Genomic DNA, 20,538 nt, shown 5'->3' with positions numbered 1-20,538 from the left:
AAAAGTGTTGTGGACGGATGAATCCAAGTTTGAGGTGTTTGGATGTCAAAGAAGAACGTTTGTGAGACGCAGAAGAAATGAGAAGATGCTGGAAGAATGCCTGACGCCATCTGTTATACATGGTGGAGGTCATGTGATGGTCTGGGGTTGGTGCTGGTAAGGTGGGAGATTTGTACAGGGTAAAAGGGATTGTGAATAAGGAAGGCTATCACTCTGCACCGCCATGCCATACCCAGTGGACAGCGCTTGATTGGAGCCAATTTCATCCTACAACAGGACAATGACCCTAAACACACCTCCAAATTGTGCAAGAACTATTTCCAGCAGAAGCAGCAGCTGGTATTCTATCATAGGGAATGGAGTGGCCAGCGCAGTCACCAGATCACCACCCCATTGAGCTGTTGTGGGAGCAGCTGGACCGTATGGTACGCCAGAAGTGCCCATCCAACCAATCCAACTTGTGGGAGCTGCTTCTAGAAGCGTGGGGGGCAATTTCTCCAGCTTACCCCAACAGATTAATAGCTAGAATGCCAAAGGTGTGCAATGCTGGAATTGCTGCAACAGGAGGATTCTGGGACGGAAGCAAAGTGTGATGTAAGAACAATGTTATTTCACATACAAATCAGTATTTCTAACCTTGTCAGTGTCTTGTCTCTATTTTCTATTCATTTCACAACGTATGGTGGTGAAGAAGTGTGACTTTTCATGGAAAACACTAAGTTGTTTGGGTGACCCTAAACTTTCGAATGGTAGTGTATGTATGTGTGTGTGTATATATATGTGTGTATATATATATATATATATATATATATATATATATATATATATATATATATATATATATATATAATTTGTTAAATTATCATGAATGATGTGCCAGCACAGCGAGGGTGCGGGAAGTCACTAAACTAAAGAAATTATGTTCTATACTATCTGAGGTGCAGTATGAGGTTCTGCAGCAGCTGAGGTGTTTGATGAGGTTCTGCAGCAGCTGAGGTGTATGATGAGGTTCTGCAGCAGCTGAGGTGTATGATGAGATTCTGCAGCAGCTGAGGTGTATAGGATGATGCTTTGCAGCAGCTGAGGTGTATGATGACGTTCTGCAGCTGCTGACTTGTATATGATGACGTTCTGCAGCTGCTGAGTTGTATTTTATGAGGTTCTGCAGCAGTCAGTGGTTTGCACAGGGAAGGGGCCCATCCTCTGCAGGTGATGTAGCAGTGCCCAGGCAGCAGGGCTCACCTCTCCCGCTGTGTATTATTATAGCATTAGCCTCCAGGCAGGGGGTCTCCTGGGTCAGGGGCAGGTTAGGTTTTTTCCCGCTATGATCTCTTGTTCGTGTCGCTCGCTCTTCGTGCCGTTCCCTCGCTGCATTGTGGATAATGGTCAGCGCAGCAGCTTACTGCCACTTTAAGGTTATCATATTGTAACAGGATTTGTGTGCACGTAAATGGTAACCCTGTAAATCACATAAGCTCAGACATCAGAAGTCAGTGGCCGGGGCGCCGGCATATAACCTGCTCATTGTGGGGGACCACCACAGCTGACCGGCATATAACCTGCTCATTGTGGGGGACCACTGCAGCTGACCGGCATATAACCTGCACCGCAGCTGACCAACATATAACCTGCTCATCGTGGGGGAACCACCACAGCAGCTGATCAACATATAACCTGCTCATTGTGGGGGACCACCGCCACTGACCCACATATAACCTGCTCATTGTGGGGGACCACTGCCACTGTCCGACATGTTCTGCTACAAGGTACCGTATTGGTATTCCTTTATTATTGATGTGACGTCTCCACATCTCTTCCCTGAGACGTCTCATTATTAGTCAGCTGGGAATGAATCTTTGTCGGATGTTGGAGTTTATATACTTTCCCTGTACCCGTTACTGTCTGTTATAGATTAATGGCTAACGTAAAACCTTAAAGGGGTATCCCCACCTTCCCACAACCTGCTTTTTATTGCACATTGTGTCCTGCTAACACATGTCCCTCAGACATGTCCCTATTTAAAGGGGTTATCCAGGCTAAGAAAAACATGGCGGCTTTCTTCCAGAAATAGCACCTCTCCTGTCCTTGGGTTTTTCCAGCTGGTTCCATTTTATAGGGGAATTCCAGGCAAAAAAAATAATTCTTTCAAATCAGCCGGTGTCATGAAGTAATACACATTTGTAAATTGCCTTCATTTAAAAATCTCCAGTTACCAGTACTTATCAGCTGCTGTATGTTTTGCATGAAGTGGTGTATTCTCTCCAGCCTGACACAGTGCTCTCTGCTGCCACCTCTGTCCATGTCAGGAACTGTCCTGAGCAGCAGCAAATCCCCATAGAAAACCTCTCCTGCCCTGGACAGTTCCTGACATGGACAGAGGTGGCAGCAGAGAGCACTGTGTCAGACTGGAGAGAATACACCACTTCCTGCAGGACACACAGCAGCTGATAAGTACTGAAAGACTGGAGATTTTTAAACAGAAGTAAATTAAAAATCTTCTAATTTTCTGATACCAGTTGATCTGAAAGATTTTCTTTCCCGGAGTACCCCTTTAATGAAGCTGAATTGTAATACTGCACACAACCTGAGGACAGGGGTGTCAGCCTTGGTGTAAGGAATCTTATAATGGTGGGTAGGTATCTTAACTTCATAATCTATATGTGTAACTGTGCAGATCCTTGGTGATCTTGAGTTCATATTCTTCTGGAACGCCACTTGGAATCTGTCAGCATTGTGCCGACAGACAAACCCATACTGATCTCCCACAATGCACTGCGGCTACTGGTTATGGGCTAGTGAACACGTTGCCTCTCTCATGATACAATGGGTAACATGCTGTAAATATGTGAGACTAAGGCCTTGTTCACATGGCGCAATTTAAAGGGGTTATCCAGAATTAGAAAAACACAGCTACCTTCCTGCCAAAGAAACATCGCCACCCTCAGGCTGTGTGTGGTATTACAATTCATCTCCGTTCACTTTAATGGAACTGAGCAGCAATACCGCACCCAAACTGAGGACAAGAGAGGCCCTGTGATGCGCAGTAGGGACCTCTTCCTGTAATGTGATGCGCAGTAGGGACCTCTTCCTGTAATGTGATGCGCAGTAGGGACCTCTTCCTGTAATGTGATGCCCAGTAGGGACCTCTCCCTGTAAGGTGGTGCCCAGTAGGGACCTCTCCCTGTAAGGTGGTGCACAGTAGGGACCTCTCCCTGTAAGGTGGTGCACAGTAGGGACCTCTCCCTGTAAGGTGGTGCACAGTAGGGACCTCTCCCTGTAAGGTGGTGCACAGTAGGGACCTCTCCCTGTAAGGTGGTGCACAGTAGGGACCTCTCCCTGTAAGGTGGTGCACAGTAGGGACCTCTCCCTGTAAGGTGGTGCACAGTAGGGACCTCTCCCTGTAAGGTGATGCACAGTAGGGACCTCTCCCTGTAAGGTGGTGCACAGTAGGGACCTCTCCCTGTAAGGTGGTGCACAGTAGGGACCTCTTCCTGTAAGGTGGTGCACAGTAGGGACCTCTCCCTGTAAGGTGGTGCCCAGTAGGGACCTCTCCCTGTAAGGTGGTGCACAGTAGGGACCTCTCCCTGTAAGGTGGTGCACAGTAGGGACCTCTCCATGTATGGTGGTGCCCAGTAGGGACCTCTCCCTGTAAGGTGTTGCACAGTAGGGACCTCTCCCTGTAATATGATGTGCAGTAGGGACCTCTCCCTGTAAGGTGGTGCCCAGTAGGGACCTCTCCCTGTAAGGTAGTGTACAGTAGGGACCTCTCCCTGTAAGGTGGTGCACAGTAGGGACCTCTCCCTGTAAGGCGGTGCACAGTAGGGACCTCTCCCTGTAAGGTGGTGCCCAGTAGGGACCTCTCCCTGTAAGGTGGTGCCCAGTAGGGACCTCTCCCTTTAATATGATGTGCAGTAGGGACCTCTCCCCGTAAGGTGGTGCCCAGTAGGGACCTCTCCCCGTAAGGTGGTGCCCAGTAGGGACCTCTCCCCGTAAGGTGGTGCCCAGTAGGGACCTCTCCCCGTAAGGTGGTGCCCAGTAGGGACCTCTCCCCGTAAGGTGGTGCCCAGTAGGGACCTCTCCCCGTAAGGTGGTGCCCAGTAGGGACCTCTCCCCGTAAGGTGGTGCCCAGTAGGGACCTCTCCCCGTAAGGTGGTGCCCAGTAGGGACCTCCACCCTGTACACTTTCCCCCTCGGTGCGCCCGTCTTATGCACCAAATAAGATCTTGCTGCCAGTCATCTAACAGCCTCGGCCAATCTCTAAATGTGATTTTCAGGATTAGCGCGGAGCTTTACAGGAGAAACGAGTCTTCCGGGCGTCGGGATAAATCGATTGTGTCATTAACTACTTAGGTTGCTGTAATCTGCGGAGAGCTGTGAGGGCTTTACAGGACGGCCACAGAGGCCGGGTCACCGCTCGCCCCAATACAGAGGCCGGGTCACCGCTCGCCCCAATACAGAGGCCGGGTCACCGCTCGCCCCAATACAGAGGCCGGGTCACCGCTCGCCCCAATACAGAGGCCGGGGTCACCGCTCGCCCCAATACAGAGGCCGGGTCACCGCTCGCCCCAATACAGAGGCCGGGTCACCGCTCGCCCCAATACAGAGGCCGGGTCACCGCTCGCCCCAATACAGAGGCCGGGTCACCGCTCGCCCCAATACAGAGGCCGGGTCACCGCTCGCCCCAATACAGAGGCCGGGTCACCGCTCGCCCCAATACAGAGGCCGGGTCACCGCTCGCCCCAATACAGAGGCCGTGTCACCGCTCGCCCCAATACAGAGGCCGTGTCACCGCTCGCCCCAATACAGAGGCCGGGTCACCGCTCGCCCCAATACAGAGGCCGGGTCACCGCTCGCCCCAATACAGAGGCCGGGTCACCGCTCGCCCCAATACAGAGGCCGGGTCACCGCTCGCCCCAATACAGAGGCCGGGTCACCGCTCGCCCCAATACAGAGGCCGGGTCACCGCTCGCCCCAATACAGAGGCCGGGTCACCGCTCGCCCCAATACAGAGGCCGGGTCACCGCTCGCCCCAATACAGAGGCCGGGTCACCGCTCGCCCCAATACAGAGGCCGGGTCACCGCTCGCCCCAATACAGAGGCCGGGTCACCGCTCGCCCCAATACAGAGGCCGGGTCACCGCTCACCCCAACAGCAGACACTGGGTTACGTCACAGGGCAGGAACAGTGCCATGCTGGGAGGGTAAAAGAGGATAGATGGAGATGTTTCTGCCTTTTGAACCATTATAGCTGGTGTATAGTCCCTCTAAGCTGTGACGGTCCATACAGCATGAAGTGACTATTGCCATATAGGACCCAGATAATAGAGAAGGTTGGAGACACTCAGCATTCCTTGGGAATCCAGGGGAAAGAAGGGGTTAAAGGGGTTATCCAGCGCTACAAAAATGTGACCACTTTCTTCCAGAGACAGCCCCGCTCTTGTCTCCAGTTCAGGTGCGGTTTACAATTAAGCTCCTTTCACTTCAATGGAACTGATCAGCAAAAACCTGCCCAAGCTGGAGACAAGAGTGGTGCTGTCTCTGGAAGAAAGTGGCCATGTTTTTGTAGCGATAGATAACCCCATGCCAGCACCTCTGTTTGTCTATGGCAGAGAAGAGAATAATGTCTGGGCAGCGAAGGGTCTAATATTGGTCTCTCAAGCGTATAGAATTGATGAATATCAGTATTCGTAGTGGCCGAGGCTACAGAAATGGGTTAGTGTCAGTATCCCTGGTGGTATAAGGTACAGAATGGGCTTATGTCATTGTCCCTGGTGGTATAGGGTACAAAATAGATCAATATCGGTATCCCTGGTGGTCTAGTGTACAGAATGTGGTAATTTCCGTGTCCCTGGTGGTCTAGGGTACAGAATGTGGTAATTTCCGTGTCCCTGGTGGTCTAGGTTATTGAATGTGTTAGTGTCAGTGTCCCTGGTGGTCTAGGGTACAGAATGGGTTAGTGTCAGTGTCCCTGGTGGTCTAGGGTATTGAATGTGTTACTGTCAGTGTCCCTGGTGGTCTAGGGTACAGAATGGGTTAGAAAGTGTTAGTTTTTTTGTGATTTGTACATTCAACTTTCCAGCTCTCTATAGAAAGTCATAGAGTTTGGAAAAATGACTAGGGGCAAAACAATATGAGGGTCTCAGTTGACAACACCCTGACATTTGGGTGATATTTGGAGTGGGACCCGATGTAGGTGGCATCCTGACAGATGTGGAGACCCCAGGTCTCTGAATTTTTGGCATTTGGGGGGGGGGGGGGGGGGGGGGTCTCAGCCACATCCTGATGCCAGAGGGTCTCTGAGTTGACAGCACCTTCACACCTGCTTTGGAGCTCCCAGTGTAGCACCCTAACACCCGAAGGGTCGGCAGATGAAACTTTAATGCCTGAGCATAGACATCTCAAGATTGGCAGCACCTTGACATCTGAGTGGGGGTCCCAAGGCTGCGACATCCTGACACCTAGAGGTGGGGCTCAGACTGACCAAGACCCCCTCCACATCACTGCACTAAGTCCACTCTCTGAATACAGATCCCTACTATTGCCCTTACATATGGCTGACTCACTTTCTCCTTTGCCCCCATCAGCTTGCTCAGTTCAGACAACGCAAGGGACAGACGGACGGCCAGAACACAGCCAAGAAGAACAAGAAGAAGAAGTCGTCCTCCAGCTCCAAGCAGCGTGATCACACCGAGTTAGTGTCAGAAGCCGGCCTATCACAGAGCGATGATGCCCCCTCCCAGACCGCCCCCAGCAGCGGAGCAGGGACCACCACAGAGTTCACCATCATGAGGACGCTGCCCCAAGGGGAAATGATTCAGCATGACAAGACTTACACCATAGAGGTGAGCAGTCCTGGCTGTGATATATATACTATACTATCCCACTGTATCTGATGAGGATCCGTATTGTATAGTCTGTAATAACTGAGCTACATGATGTATAGTCTGTAATAACTCCTCATATTACCTACTTCTAAGCTACATGTTGTACAGTCTGTAATAACTTCTCATATTACCCACTACTGAGCTACATCATGTATAGTCTGTAATACCTTCTCATATTGCTTACTGAGCTACATGGTGTACAGTCTGTAATAACTCCTCATATTACCTACTACTAAGCTACATGTTGTACAGTCTGTAATAACTCCTCATATTACCTACTTCTAAGCTACATGTTGTACAGTCTGTAATAACTTCTCATATTACCCACTACTGAGCTACATCATGTATAGTCTGTAATACCTTCTCATATTGCTTACTTAGCTACATGGTGTACAGTCTGTAATAACTCCTCATATTACCTACTACTAAGCTACATGGTCTGTAATAACTCCTCATATTACCTACTACTAAGCTACATGGTGTATAGTCTGTAATAACTCATCATATTACTACTGAGCTACATGGTGTACAGTCTGTTATAACTCCTCATATTACCTACTACTAAGCTACATGGTGTATAGTCTGTAATAACTCCTCATATTACTCACTATTTAGCTACAAGGTGTATAGTCTGTAATACCTTCTCATATTACTACTGACCTACATGGTGTATAGTCTGTAATAACTCCTCATATTACTCACTACTGAGCTACATGGTGTAAAGTCTGTAATAGCTCCTTACATTACCTGCTACTGAGCTACATGGTGTACAGTCTGTAATAACGCCTCATATTACGCACTACTGAGCTACATGGAGTATAGTCTGTAATAACTTCTCATATAAGTCACTACTGAGCTACATGGTGTATTGTGTGTAATAGCTCCTCATATTACCTACTACTGAGCTACATGGTGTATAGTCTGTAATACCTCCTCATATTACTACTGAGCTACATGGTGTATAGTCTGTAATACCTCCTCATATCACTCACTACTGAGCTACATGGTGTATAGTCTGTAATACCTCCTCATATTACTACTGAGCTACATGGTGTAGCTACTACTGAATATACACTGTGTAGCTCAGTAGTGAGTAATATGAGTATTTATTACAGACTGTACACCATGTAGCTCAGTAGTAGGTAATGTAAGGAGCGATTACAGACTATACGCCATGAAGCTCAGTAGTTAGTAATATGAGGAGTTATTACAGACTATACATCATGTAGCTCAGTTGTAGATAATATGAGGAGTTATTACAGACTATACACCATGTACAGTAGCTTAGTAGTGAGTAATATAAGAAGTTATTACAGACTATACACCATGTAGCTCAGTAGTAATATGAGGAGCTATTACAGACTATACACCATGTAGCTCAGTAGTGAGTAATATGAGGAGTTATTACAGACTATACACCATGTACCTCAGTTGTACATAATATGATGAGCTATTACAGAATATACACCATGTAGCTTAGTAGTGAGTAATATAAGGAGTTATTACAGACTATACACCATGTAGCTCAGTAGTAATATGAGGAGGTATTACAGACTATACACCTTGTAGCGCAGTAGTAATATGAGGAGGTATTACAGACTATACACCATGTAGCTCAGTAGTGAGTAATATGAGGAGTTATTACAGACTATACACCATGTAGCTTAGTAGTGAGTAATATGAGGAGTTATTACAGACTATACACCATGTAGCTCAGTAGTAATATGAGGAGGTATTACAGACTATACACCTTGTAGCGCAGTAGTAATATGAGGAGGTATTACAGACTATACACCATGTAGCTCAGTAGTGAGTAATATGAGGAGTTATTACAGACTATACACCATGTAGCTTAGTAGTGAGTAATATGAGGAGTTATTACAGACTATACACCATGTAGCTTAGTAGTGAGTAATATGAGGAGTTATTACAGACTATACACCATGTAGCTCAGTAGTGAGTAATATGAGGAGGTATTACAGACTATACACCATGTAGCTTAGTAGTGGGTAATATGAGGAGTTATTACAGACTGTACACCATGTAGCTTAGTAGTGAGTAATATGAGGAGGTATTACAGACTATACACCATGTAGCTTAGTAGTGGGTAATATGAGGAGTTATTACAGACTATACACCATGTAGCTGAGAAGTAATAACAGTTAGTGCTGGTGCCATGACATGGACCTGGTCCTCCAAGTCTTGTTCATCTCACTTTATGTCCTCATAGCAACACTTCCTGCCTGTGTCCGGCATTTTCATCATATAAATCCTAATGACCATTCACATTGATGCTGACATATATTCACACAGAACCTTCCTGTACTCCAGAGTGCTTGTATATAGTATACCCTCCCTGTGACAAGGCTGAACAGAAGCAGAATGTAGCCAGGAAGTGTTGTCATGGGGACACAGGATTAGAAAAGCTAGAGGAATGGACCAGGGATTTCAGCAGCGTTGAAGTAGACTGTTTCAGTGATCTGACATACACAAAGGCTTAACAGTCTTGTATGTAGCTCCTCCCGATCCTGCTAAAAGGGGGTGTCACACCAATAAATATTACATTGGGCAAGTCAAAAAATAAACGGCTTGTGAGGAGTGATTTATGAGGAAGTGCTGGTTCTTTATACTGCTCCATATTCTATTGTGGCTATGATCCAACTGTCCACAAGGGATCCTACTGGGGACTGTATGTATGATACCAGAGGAGGAAGGAGACTGACTGAGAACCTGCTGGGAGTATATAGCTGCTGGAGGAGTAGGGAGACTGACTGAGAACCTGCTGGGAGTATATAGCTGCTGGAGGAGGAAGGAGACTGACTGAGAACATATTGGGAATGTACTGGGATTATATAGCTGCTGGAGGAGTAGGGAGACTGACTGAGAACCTATTGTAGGCAAACAATAACTGGGTCATGTGACACTGCGCCATAACATGACCTAGGGGTAGTTATGAGAGACACAAAGGAGGCAGGAAAGATTAATACATTTTTCTATGGATGCTGCAGTGTGGTATAAAATAAAGGATGCTAGCCTATGGCTCTATGCCCTCAATGTTAGGAATAACCCTGGAGGCTAGTATCTCCTATTGTATACACACAGACCACGCTTACAAATGAACTGGTGTCAGGAAGTTATACAGATTTGTAATTTACTTCTATTTAAAAATATCCATTCGTCCATTACTTATCAGCTGCTGTATGTCCTACAGGAAGTGGTGTATTCTCTTCAGTCTGACACAGTGCTCTCTGCTGCCACCTCTGTCCATGTCAGGAACTGTCCAGAGCAGCAGCAAATCCCCATAGAAAACCTGACATGGAAAGAGATGGCAGCAGAGAGCACTGTGTCAGACGGGAAAGAATAAACCACTTCCTGCAGGGCATACATCAGCTGATAAGTACTGGAAGACTGGAGATTTTTAAATAGAAAGAGGTAAACAGATTACTAATTTATTTCAGACACCAGTTTATTTATTTTTATTTTTTTGCCGGAGTACCCCTTTAATGATCAGTCCATTACTATATACTGATAACCTGCAAGTAGTCAAGTCAACAAAGCGAGAGGGAACGTCCGCACGTCCAGGTCTCAGGATCCGCGTTCTCGTGTTATACAAGGTTGTATATTAACTAGAAGAAACCTTATTCAAATAGGTTTTGTTTTAATCGCAGCCTGAGAGCGAAGTTTCCACCACGGCCGACGATTATAGTTCGGAGGTAAGATGGGCTCCTGCATGCTGCATGCTGATCATTCATCTCTGCTGATCCGCCCTGATTGGCCTCTCATTGATGAACGTCCGGTTTATTTTGCTTTCTGCCCCGTCCCCCTCGGCCCCGGAGAAATTATTGGAAATAAACGTTTCTCCTCCTCCCGCCGCGTTCCCTTCATCTCTGTAATAATTCCGCCCGTTCTCTGCCTCCTCTCTCAGTCTCTTAATGGTTTGTGCTCCAGGTGTTATTATGTATACTCACCGCAGGAGAACTCGTGTTCTTTGTTGCTTTATTTTATTTTTTTCTTTTATGTTCTTGTAATAAAATGAATTTGTCATGTAGAAATATAACGTGATCTCCTGAGCTTTCCCATCAGTCCTGTATGGTAGGTTGGCTGCAATTTAAGGTAGTTATAGGGTGGATAATAGGACTATATTCCCCCTAGGCTTCCAGTACCTATCAGCTGCTGTATGTTTCCCAGGAGGTGGTGTACTCTTTTCAGTGCTCTCTGCTGCCACCTCTGTCCATGTCAGGAACTGTCCAGAGTAGTAGCAAAACCCCATAGAAAACCTCTCCTGCTCTGGACAGAGGTGGCAGCAGAGAGCACTGTGTCAGACCGGAGAGAATACCCCACTTCCTGCAGGACATACAACAGTTGGTAAGTACTGGAAGACTGGAGATTTTTAAATAGAAGTAATTTACAAATCTGTATAATTTTTTAACACCAGTTTATTTTATTCTGCTTCAAGGCAGAATAACGTGTACAAAACTTCAGATGTAAAACTACTGCTTCAATCCTCAAGACAAAATGTGAACACAGCCCGAGAAGTAACTGCTGTAATGTGCGGCCATGTACATTGGGCTCTGTCTTCTGTATCTCTCATGTGTTTGTGTGTGAGCAGATGCCATATTAGAAGTCCAGCTGAAATTTTTATTAAAGTATTATATTGCCCCCCATAAATTCTACAAATCCCCAATATACACTTATAATGGGAAATGGTTATAAAGTGCTTTTTTCCCTGCACTTACTGTTGCATCAAGGCTTCACTTCCTGAATAACATGGTGATGTCACTTCCTGGATAACATGGTGATGTCACTTCCTGAATAACATGGTGATGTCACTTCCTGAATAACATGGTGATGTCACTACCCGACTCCCAGAGCTGTGCGGGCTGTGGCTGCTAGAGAGAATGATGGCAGGGGGACACTGAGGGACACAGGGCACTGGAGGGACACTGAGCACCCCCTGCCATCATCCTCTCCAGCCACAGCCCGCACAGCTCTGGGAGTTGGGTAGTGACATCACAATGTTATCCAGGAAGTGGCATCACCATGTTATCCAGGAAGTGACATCACCATGTTATCCAGGAAGTGACATCACCATGTTATCCAGGAAGTGACATCACCATGTTATCCAGGAAGTGACATCACCATGTTATCCAGGAAGTGACATCACCATGTTATCCAGGAAGTGACATCACCATGTTATCCAGGAAGTGACATCACCATGTTATCCAGGAAGTGACATCACCATTTTATCCAGGAAGTGACATCACTATTTTATCCAGGAAGTGAAGCCTTGAAGCAGTAGTAAGTGCAGGGAAAAAAGCACTTTATAAGCATTTCACCTAATAAGTGTATATTGGTGATTTGTATAACTTTTGGGGGGCGATACAATACTTTAATAAACAATTTCGCCGGACTCCTCCTTTAAGGGACTTTTTACTGCAGATGGTATACATTGACTATTAAACGTTTTTGTATCCTCCCCCACATGCGGTGCCCCCAGCCGCCCCCTGTCCGTGTATATCACTACATCCAGCTCATAGACTCCCGGATGTTATTCTGTCACAGGTAGTCGATGACCTCTTTCCGTTACCAGCCGACAGCACTGCACATATACTATGGGTACAGTATATCAGTATATATTCACTAACCCAATGTCACTAACACGTGTCCAGCAGCTGAGTGGTTAATAAACCTGCTTATAACACCTGTCCTAACACCTACTGAGCGCCCTCCCCTCCTCTTCTTCCCTTCTCTTCATCTTTAATACCTGGTGCATAATAATAACAATAATAATAATAATAATAGTGTTATTATAATAATAATGATGATGATGATACTGGAGACCAGACATACATAAAAAAAACCCGGAAAATTTGGTGGAAATATGTTGGCGCTCTTGAGGTGCAAATTATCTGCACAACAAAGGAGGTTGCCGTGGCGATATGGTGGCGGGGTGCTTCCTAATAGCGGCGGTGGAGTGCGGATGGTGTGTGTGTGTATATATTACTGTGCAGACTGGTTCTCAGCACTAACTAAGCCGGATTATCATGCAGGAAGAAGAGTTTGGGGTCCGGGAGACGTTCTCCGAGCGCGGCCCCCAGAGCTCACAGGCACGGCTGGAGGTGATGGAGGACGAGCTGGCCGGGAAGCAGCAAGAGATTGAGGAACTCAACAGAGAGCTGGAGGAGATGAGGGCGGCGTACGGCAATGAGGGGCTGCAGCAGGTACCTGTAACGTAACTTTTTTTAAAAAAATCTTTGGAAAACTCTTTATTTCCTGTCCTTTCTATATTGCTTCCTATGAAAAGACGTTATTATACCAGGAGCCATTCCAACCACTAAGGGTCCTACACCAGGGGATCCCAGGCTTGTGTGCCGACAGGACATAGTGTTAGATTTGGGTTCCTTGGGCCAGAGAAAGTGATTCCATAGACTCATATTCCATAGAAACATATTGTAATATTGGTCGTTCTCATTGTACGCATGAATTTATTGTAGGTAAACCATCTGCCAAAGATAGCTAAATAGCGTGACTGAATGTAGCGGCAGTGTAGTAGCTTGACTGACACTTTTTGCATATGATTGTTTGGGACTGAGCAATCTGATCTCACGGCGTCCCACCTTGGCCGCCTGACACATCACAACCCAGGTCTCCGCTTAGATCAGGAAGCGGCTGGGGGACCAGGAACCGGAGCGGAGGAGAGCGGACCCCAGTGCTGGAGCCGGGGAGGTGAATGCATGTTATCTTCAGCCACCTCCTCCTCAGCTCTTTTGAAAAAAATAAATAAATAAAAGTCTGAGCCCGGGCCTCTTCTTAAAATAGAAAATTTTAAACAAAAATTCTCTGCATTGTTATATATCCGGTTCTCTGTATCACAGGCTGCAGGGTTATATATCCGGTTCTCTGTCTCACAGGCTGCAGGGTTATATATCCGGTTCTCTGTCTCACAGGCTGCAGTGTTATATATCCGGTTCTCTGTCTCACAGGCTGCAGGGTTATATATCCGGTTCTCTGTCTCACAGGCTGCAGTGTTATATATCCGGTTCTCTGTCTCACAGGCTGCAGGGTTATATATCCGGTTCTCTGTCTCACAGGCTGCAGTGTTATATATCCGGTTCTCTGTCTCACAGGCTGCAGGGTTATATATCTGGTTCTCTGTCTCACAGGCTGCAGTGTTATATATCCGGTTCTCTGTCTCACAGGCTGCAGTGTTATATATCCGGTTCTCTGTCTCACAGGCTGCAGTTTTATATATCCGGTTCTCTGGAAGTTTATTGCTTTCTTGAATGTTCTTTTTTTTCTGCTGAGCGTAATTACGGACGTTGTCGGCCTCCGCAGGTCCACAGAGCTCTATTATATGCCGCCACTTTGCTTCGTTTCCTGGTTTTATATATGGAGATAATTTCAGAGTTTTCTGTATTAATGGAAAAATCCACTTTTGCATATTATATCGACACTTTATGGCTATGGCACATACCATCAAAGTGACGGCCGTTTTTATTGGACAGCATTCATTTAACAGGCAATATAACTGCTGTTTTTATGAAATAATGGACGTTATTTACTGGTAAAGGGACCCAGCCCCCCGTGGCAGAACCAGTGTCACATGATCGCTGGTTCCCATGAAGGCCGTGGCATTGCCGCTTCCTTTATTATGTACACAGTGTGCCATGCCAACCTTCCGCCGTGGGTGCTGGGCTGTCTGTGATAGTGGGGCGCCCACCCTGTGGCAGCGTGACCATCCTTACACCCTCAGAATGAAGCCTCTTAGTGATTGTTGTGCATTGGTCTTTAAGGGGTTAATAAAATTTCCACTTTACTGCTGTGTTTCACTGTCTGATCTGACCTCACAGCATAGTGGTGTAATGTGTAATGTCATCTCAGCTCCCACAATGCACTGCTGTCAGGTAACCAGGGTCCAGACAGTCTGAAAAAGGATCAGAGTAGCGCCTGATCCTTCTGTTCTCAGGGAGGTAAGCGGCCATTAGAAGTGTCTGGCAGTGGCTCACTCTCCTCATCCAGGACTTGTGTATGCTCTGCTGTGTTGAGCGTGCATGTACATGGGGGTTGGTAGATCTATGTGTCAGCCATGAGCTCAGCTGTCAGGTTACATATAGGAAACAGATCACGTATACTTCAACATGTTGTGTAGCCTTTAAAGGGGAACCCTGGCGAAAATCTGTTTCTTTCAAATAAACTGGTTTCAGAAAATTATATAGATTTGTAATTTTCGTCTATTTAAAAATCTCCAGTCTTCCAGTACTTATTAGCTGCTTTATGTCCTGCAGGAAGTGGTGTATTCTCTCCAGTCTGACACAGGGCTCTCTGCTGCCACCTCTGTCCATGTCAGGAACTGTCCAGAGCAGGAGAGGTTTTCTATGGGGATTTGCTGCTGCTCTGGACAGTTTCTAACATGGACAGAGGTGGCAGCAGGGAGCACTGTGTCAGACTGGAGAGAATACACCACTTCCTGCAGGACATACAGCAGCTGATAAGTACTGAAAGACTGGAGATTTTTAAATAGAAATAAATTACAAAAATTACAAGAAAAAGATTTTTAGCCGTAGTACCCCTTTAGCTCTGTACCAGTAGTATGTGAGGCCGCAGACTGCTCCCACCTACCAGCTACCCATTGCTATGGCCAATGCTCCTGTTAGCAGACCCAACATATAGTTGCAGTGACTATGGCCCTATAAACTGTAGAGTTAGCGCCACCTAGTGTTACCCTTAAAGGGAATTTCTGACACCTATTTCTATCTAATAAATGAACATATGTTAGCGGGAAAAAAAATTTTTTTTCATGTTTTCTTTCTGCTTTTGATGCATACTGTCTGCTCTGGTGTGTTCAACCTGCCTGTCTTCCTGCTGTACACTCTAGCTGGGAATGTATCTTCACCCTCCCACTACACTTACTTGACTTTACACCTCCCACATAGTAGAGTTGGCTGAATTCCTGGCTAGACTGTACAACTGTGTGACACTGGGTCCACAGTATTGAAGCCACAGGGACCCCATGTCCCTCCATACAGTCCTGTACCTGGCTCATCCCGGTTCACTTATAGCCATACTCTTACTAATATATAGTGTACTACTTTTTAGTTATGATTTTTGTAATCCCCATTGTTGTTGTTTTTTTGTGTGTGTGTGTAACATCCCCCTCCCTGTTGTGATTGCTGAGGCGTGTAGCACATAACATTTCTTGTCTTTGATGATCATCCATGTAATGACGCCATAGACCTGGGAGAGCGGTGCTGGAGTGATCAGTCCCATAGGAAGCCATTATCCTGTACATTGCTGATCCTCGCAGGTCTCCTGGGGATTATGTGCGGATAACGTTTTGCATGAGATGTAACATGTGACCGGCGCCATTATCGCTTTCATCCTATTTTCTGTTGTTTATTCGTTATTCTATATGTGCACCATGAAGCATTAGTAATATTAGTGATTTTCCATGATCTGCCATTGATTAGAATGGGATTTACAGGGCTGCCCTGTAATTGCTGCCACTGGTTTGGTAAACCACTTTGTACAGCTGAAGGAATTGCGGTGTTGTGGCTGTAGGGATGTTGGGGGTGGTGTAGCTGTAAGGATGGCGGCGCTGGTGTGGCTGTAGGGATGTTGGCGGTGGGGTTGCTGTAGGGATGGCGGCGGTGTAGCTGTAAGGAAGGGTAAAGCTGTAGGGATGGCGGAGGGGCAACTGTAGGGATGAAGGAGGGGTAGCTGTAGGGGTGGCGGCGGTGTAGCTGTAGGGACAGCGGCGGTGTAGCTGTAGGGACAGCGGCGGTATAGCTGTAGGGATGGCGGCATTGTAGCTGTACGGATGGCAGCGCTATTGCTGTAGGGATGGTGACGGTATAGCTGTAGGGATGGAAGTAGCTGTAGGGATGGCGGCGGTGTAGCTGTAGGGATGGTGGCGGTGTAGCTGTAGGGATGGCGGAGGGGTCACTGTGGGGATGAAAGAGGGGTAGCTGTGGAGGTGGTGGTGGTGTAGCTGTAGCTGTGGTCATCATCCATTGTGGGGTCTGCTCAGATGGGTGGGGGTGGGGGTGGGGTTATAATTCTGGGGCTGGTATTGAACCTTAATTAAAGGGGTTCTCTGTGCTTAGGGATCCGTACTGTGTAGTATAACCTCTAATCTGTGCTATTCTAAGAGGGTCTTCACACAGGAAAAAACAATCAAAGGGAAATGGTCAAAAATCCACCTCATTGACAGAAGCCACTACTTTTTTTTTTTATATATTTTTAATAATCTGTATTTTTTTTAAATATATTTATTAATTTCTTGTGTATTTTATTATTCATTAATTGCTTTCACGTGAGAAGTTGCACATCAGAAAGACAGTGTGCCGGCTGACGTCTCATATGGCGGCCAGCTTCATGGTGAGCCGCGGCCCATCGGCCGCTCTCCTCTATGTGTAGCTAGTCGGGTGTCAGTGCTTCCGTTGTTGCAGTCGTGCCTTGTCTGTTGTAGAATTTATCTTTTTCATCTTTTTTGCACTTTGGAGGTTTACATCATAATTTATAGACAGCCCGTCACCGTAATAATACCGTAGATCAGTCACTATGTATAAAGAGACTCTGTCTTTAGGATTATACTGTTCTATCTCAGAGTAGCATAAACCAGTGACAGAGAAGCTGAACAGAATGATGGATCACTTATATTGTTCTGTGCAGCTGATCCAGAGATCTCCTCCTGAATAACATGGAAAATAAGTAGTCCTCTCCATTGTGTGCATGAGCCCAGTAGTCCTGGATATTCATGAGCATCAGAGAACTCCGCCCACCAGCTGCTGATTGGCAGTTATCTATCCATGGGATGTATAGGCAGTCAGCTGGAGGGCGGGGGAAAGGGGGGGCAAGAATCCTATTCTCCTGCATATTAGGAGAACGGCTAAAAAGAATAATGTAAGTAATACACCTATCTAGTTTATACTGCCCTCATTTACGGCAACATAAACCTAGTGACAGATTCCCTTTAATATATGCTCTATAAAAAGCTGCCATCACATATTTTACCTGCATCCATAGCCCCCATTCATCCTATATATTTATGCATTGCTATAACCTGTATCCAAAGCCTCCATTCATCCTTTATATGTCTGTGCATTAGTATAACCTGTATCCATAGCCCCCCATTCATCCTTTATATGTCTGTGCATTAGTATAACCTGTATCCATAGCCCCCCATTCATCCTTTATATGTCTGTGCATTGCTATAACCTGTATCCATAGCCCCCCATTTATCCTTTTATATGTCTATGCATTGGTATAACCTGTATCCATAGCCCCCCATTTATCCTTTATATGTCTATGCATTGGTATAACCTGTATCCATAGCCCCCCATTTATCCTTTATATGTCTATGCATTGGTATAACTTGTATCCATAGCCCCCCCCCATTTATCCTTTTATATGTCTATGCATTGGTATAACCTGTATCCATAGCCCCCCATTCATCCTTTATATGTCTATGCATTGGTATAACTTTTATCCATAGCCCCCCCCCATTTATCCTTTATATGTCTATGCATTGGTATAACCTGTATCCATAGCCCCCATTTATCCTTTATATGTCTATGCTTTGATATAACCTGTATCCATAGCCCCCCCATTTATCCTTTTATATGTCTATGCATTGGTATAACCTGTATCCATAGCCTCCCATTTATCCTTTATATCTATGCATTGATATAACCTGTATCCATAGCCCCCCATTCATCCTTTATATATCTATGCTTTGATATAACCTGTATCCATAGCCCCCCCATTTATCCTTTTATATGTCTATGCATTGGTATAACCTGTATCCATAGCCTCCCATTTATCCTTTATATCTATGCATTGATATAACCTGTCTACCACAGTATGGGAAAGCACAGCAGTCAGGCATGTCGAATTTTAACATAAGATAAGCCATCTGTTTGCAGTGGATAAAGCTGGCCATTTCAGCAGGATCTAATGTGTACAGGGGCCCCTAACTCTTCCCTGATATCAGACATCAGAAGGATCGGTCATATTGAAATTTAGCATGTCTGATCCTTTGTTCTTGGGGAGATAAGCCACCACCAGTGTAGTCTGGCAGCAGCTTTCCACTCTTCTCTAGTTCACAGTACATGTGTGCTTGACTGTGCAGAGTGTGCATGAATGAGTGATGAATACCTGGCTGACGGCTGTGTAAACTGTATGGCTGGCTGTCATGTGCATGGGTGAGGGGGGTCAGGAGCAGAGTGTGAGAAGCATATGGCCACCTTTTAGCTTGGTGTTATCAACGTGTCCAGCTGATATGCAGTGTTATATATTTTACCTTATGCTATTGTTCTCCCTAAATCAACACACGTGTTCACTGCCCGTAAGGTGCCATGGAGTAGCTGAGCCATTTACTGATGTTATGTAAGGAAGAGACCAGTCTGTGGGTGTGTTTCTCCTTCTGTGTCTTCCATGTGATATTATACTATCATAGCTATATACAGTCTTGCATCTGTATATGCAAGACTGTATATAGTTGGTGTATTCTCTCCAGTCTTCCAGTACTTATCAGCTGCTGTATGCCCTACAGGAAGTGGTGTATTCTCTCCAGTCTGACACAGTGCTTTCTGCTGACACCTCTGTCCATGTCAGGAACTGTCCAGAGTAGGAGAGGTTTTCTATGGGGATTTGCTGCTGCTCTGGACAGTTCCTGACATGGACAGAGGTGGCACTGTGTCACACTGAAGACCGGCTGCAGGACATACAGCAGCTGATAAGTACTGGAAGACTGGAGATTTTAAAATAGAAGTGAATTACAAATCTGTATAACTCTCTAAAACCAGTTGAAGTACTAAATTTATACCAGTTCTGAAAGAAAAAAAATGTCAGAGTACCCCTTTAACATTAGATACAATTTCTTTATTTAATTTGATGAATATGAAACATAGCATTATTATTGCGGTAACATTTCTTCTGCTCAGAATTGACTAAACCCCCTGAAAGTCTCCCGTCCCTTTTATCTTTGTGATTTTTTTTCTTTCAGCTTCAGGAGTTTGAAACAGCCATAAAGCAGAGAGACGGGATCATCACCCAGCTGACGTCCAACCTGCAGCAGGCCCGGAAGGAGAAGGACGACATCATGAGAGAGTTCCTGGAACTGACCGAGCAAAGTCAGAAACTAAAGATCCAGTTCCAGCATGTAAGACCCCATTATATGACCCAGACATCACTATCCTCCATTACTTCTTACAGCACAGATGTGTTAGGTGAGGTCCCCCCCTCCATCATAGATGTGTTAGGTGAGGTCCCCCCCTCCATCATAGATGTGTTAGGTGAGGTCCCCCCCTCCATCATAGATGTGTTAGGTGAGGTCCCCCCCTCCATCATAGATGTGTTAGGTGAGGTCCCCCCCTCCATCATAGATGTGTTAGGTAAGGTCCCCACCCTCCATCATAGATGTGTTAGGTGAGGTCCCCCACTCCGTCATAGATGTGTTAGGTGAGGTCCCCCCCCCTCCATCATAGATGTGTAAGGTGAGGTCCCCCCTCCATCATAGATGTGTTCGGTGAGGTCCCCACCCTCCATCATAGATGTGTTAGGTGAGGTCCCCCCCCCTCCATCATAGATGTGTAAGGTGAGGTCCCCCCTCCATCATAGATGTGTTCGGTGAGGTCCCCACCCTCCATCATAGA

General features: G+C 46.1%; 1 protein-coding gene across 6 annotated transcripts in view; it reads left to right on the top strand.

Moving 5' to 3' along the window:
• The window catches only part of AKAP9 (A-kinase anchoring protein 9), a 161,265-nt gene that overhangs the window by 26,013 nt on the left and 114,714 nt on the right, over positions 1–20,538 (top strand). For 3 of the 6 annotated variants that reach the window (XM_069959450.1, XM_069959449.1, XM_069959454.1), the window contains 5 exons: positions 6,584–6,841; positions 10,552–10,596; positions 12,446–12,499; positions 12,934–13,104; positions 19,890–20,045. In XM_069959450.1, the coding sequence (XP_069815551.1) occupies positions 6,584–6,841; positions 10,552–10,596; positions 12,446–12,499; positions 12,934–13,104; positions 19,890–20,045 (684 nt within the window). The remainder of the gene's footprint in view (positions 1–6,583; positions 6,842–10,551; positions 10,597–12,445; positions 12,500–12,933; positions 13,105–19,889; positions 20,046–20,538) is intronic. The other 3 variants (XM_069959451.1, XM_069959452.1, XM_069959453.1) reach the window with 3 other exon arrangements.

The sequence above is a fragment of the Dendropsophus ebraccatus genome, chromosome 2 (genome assembly GCF_027789765.1).
Source record: "Dendropsophus ebraccatus isolate aDenEbr1 chromosome 2, aDenEbr1.pat, whole genome shotgun sequence".
Taxonomy (NCBI): domain Eukaryota; kingdom Metazoa; phylum Chordata; class Amphibia; order Anura; family Hylidae; genus Dendropsophus; species Dendropsophus ebraccatus.
This window is presented reverse-complemented; position numbering and strand designations above follow the sequence as displayed.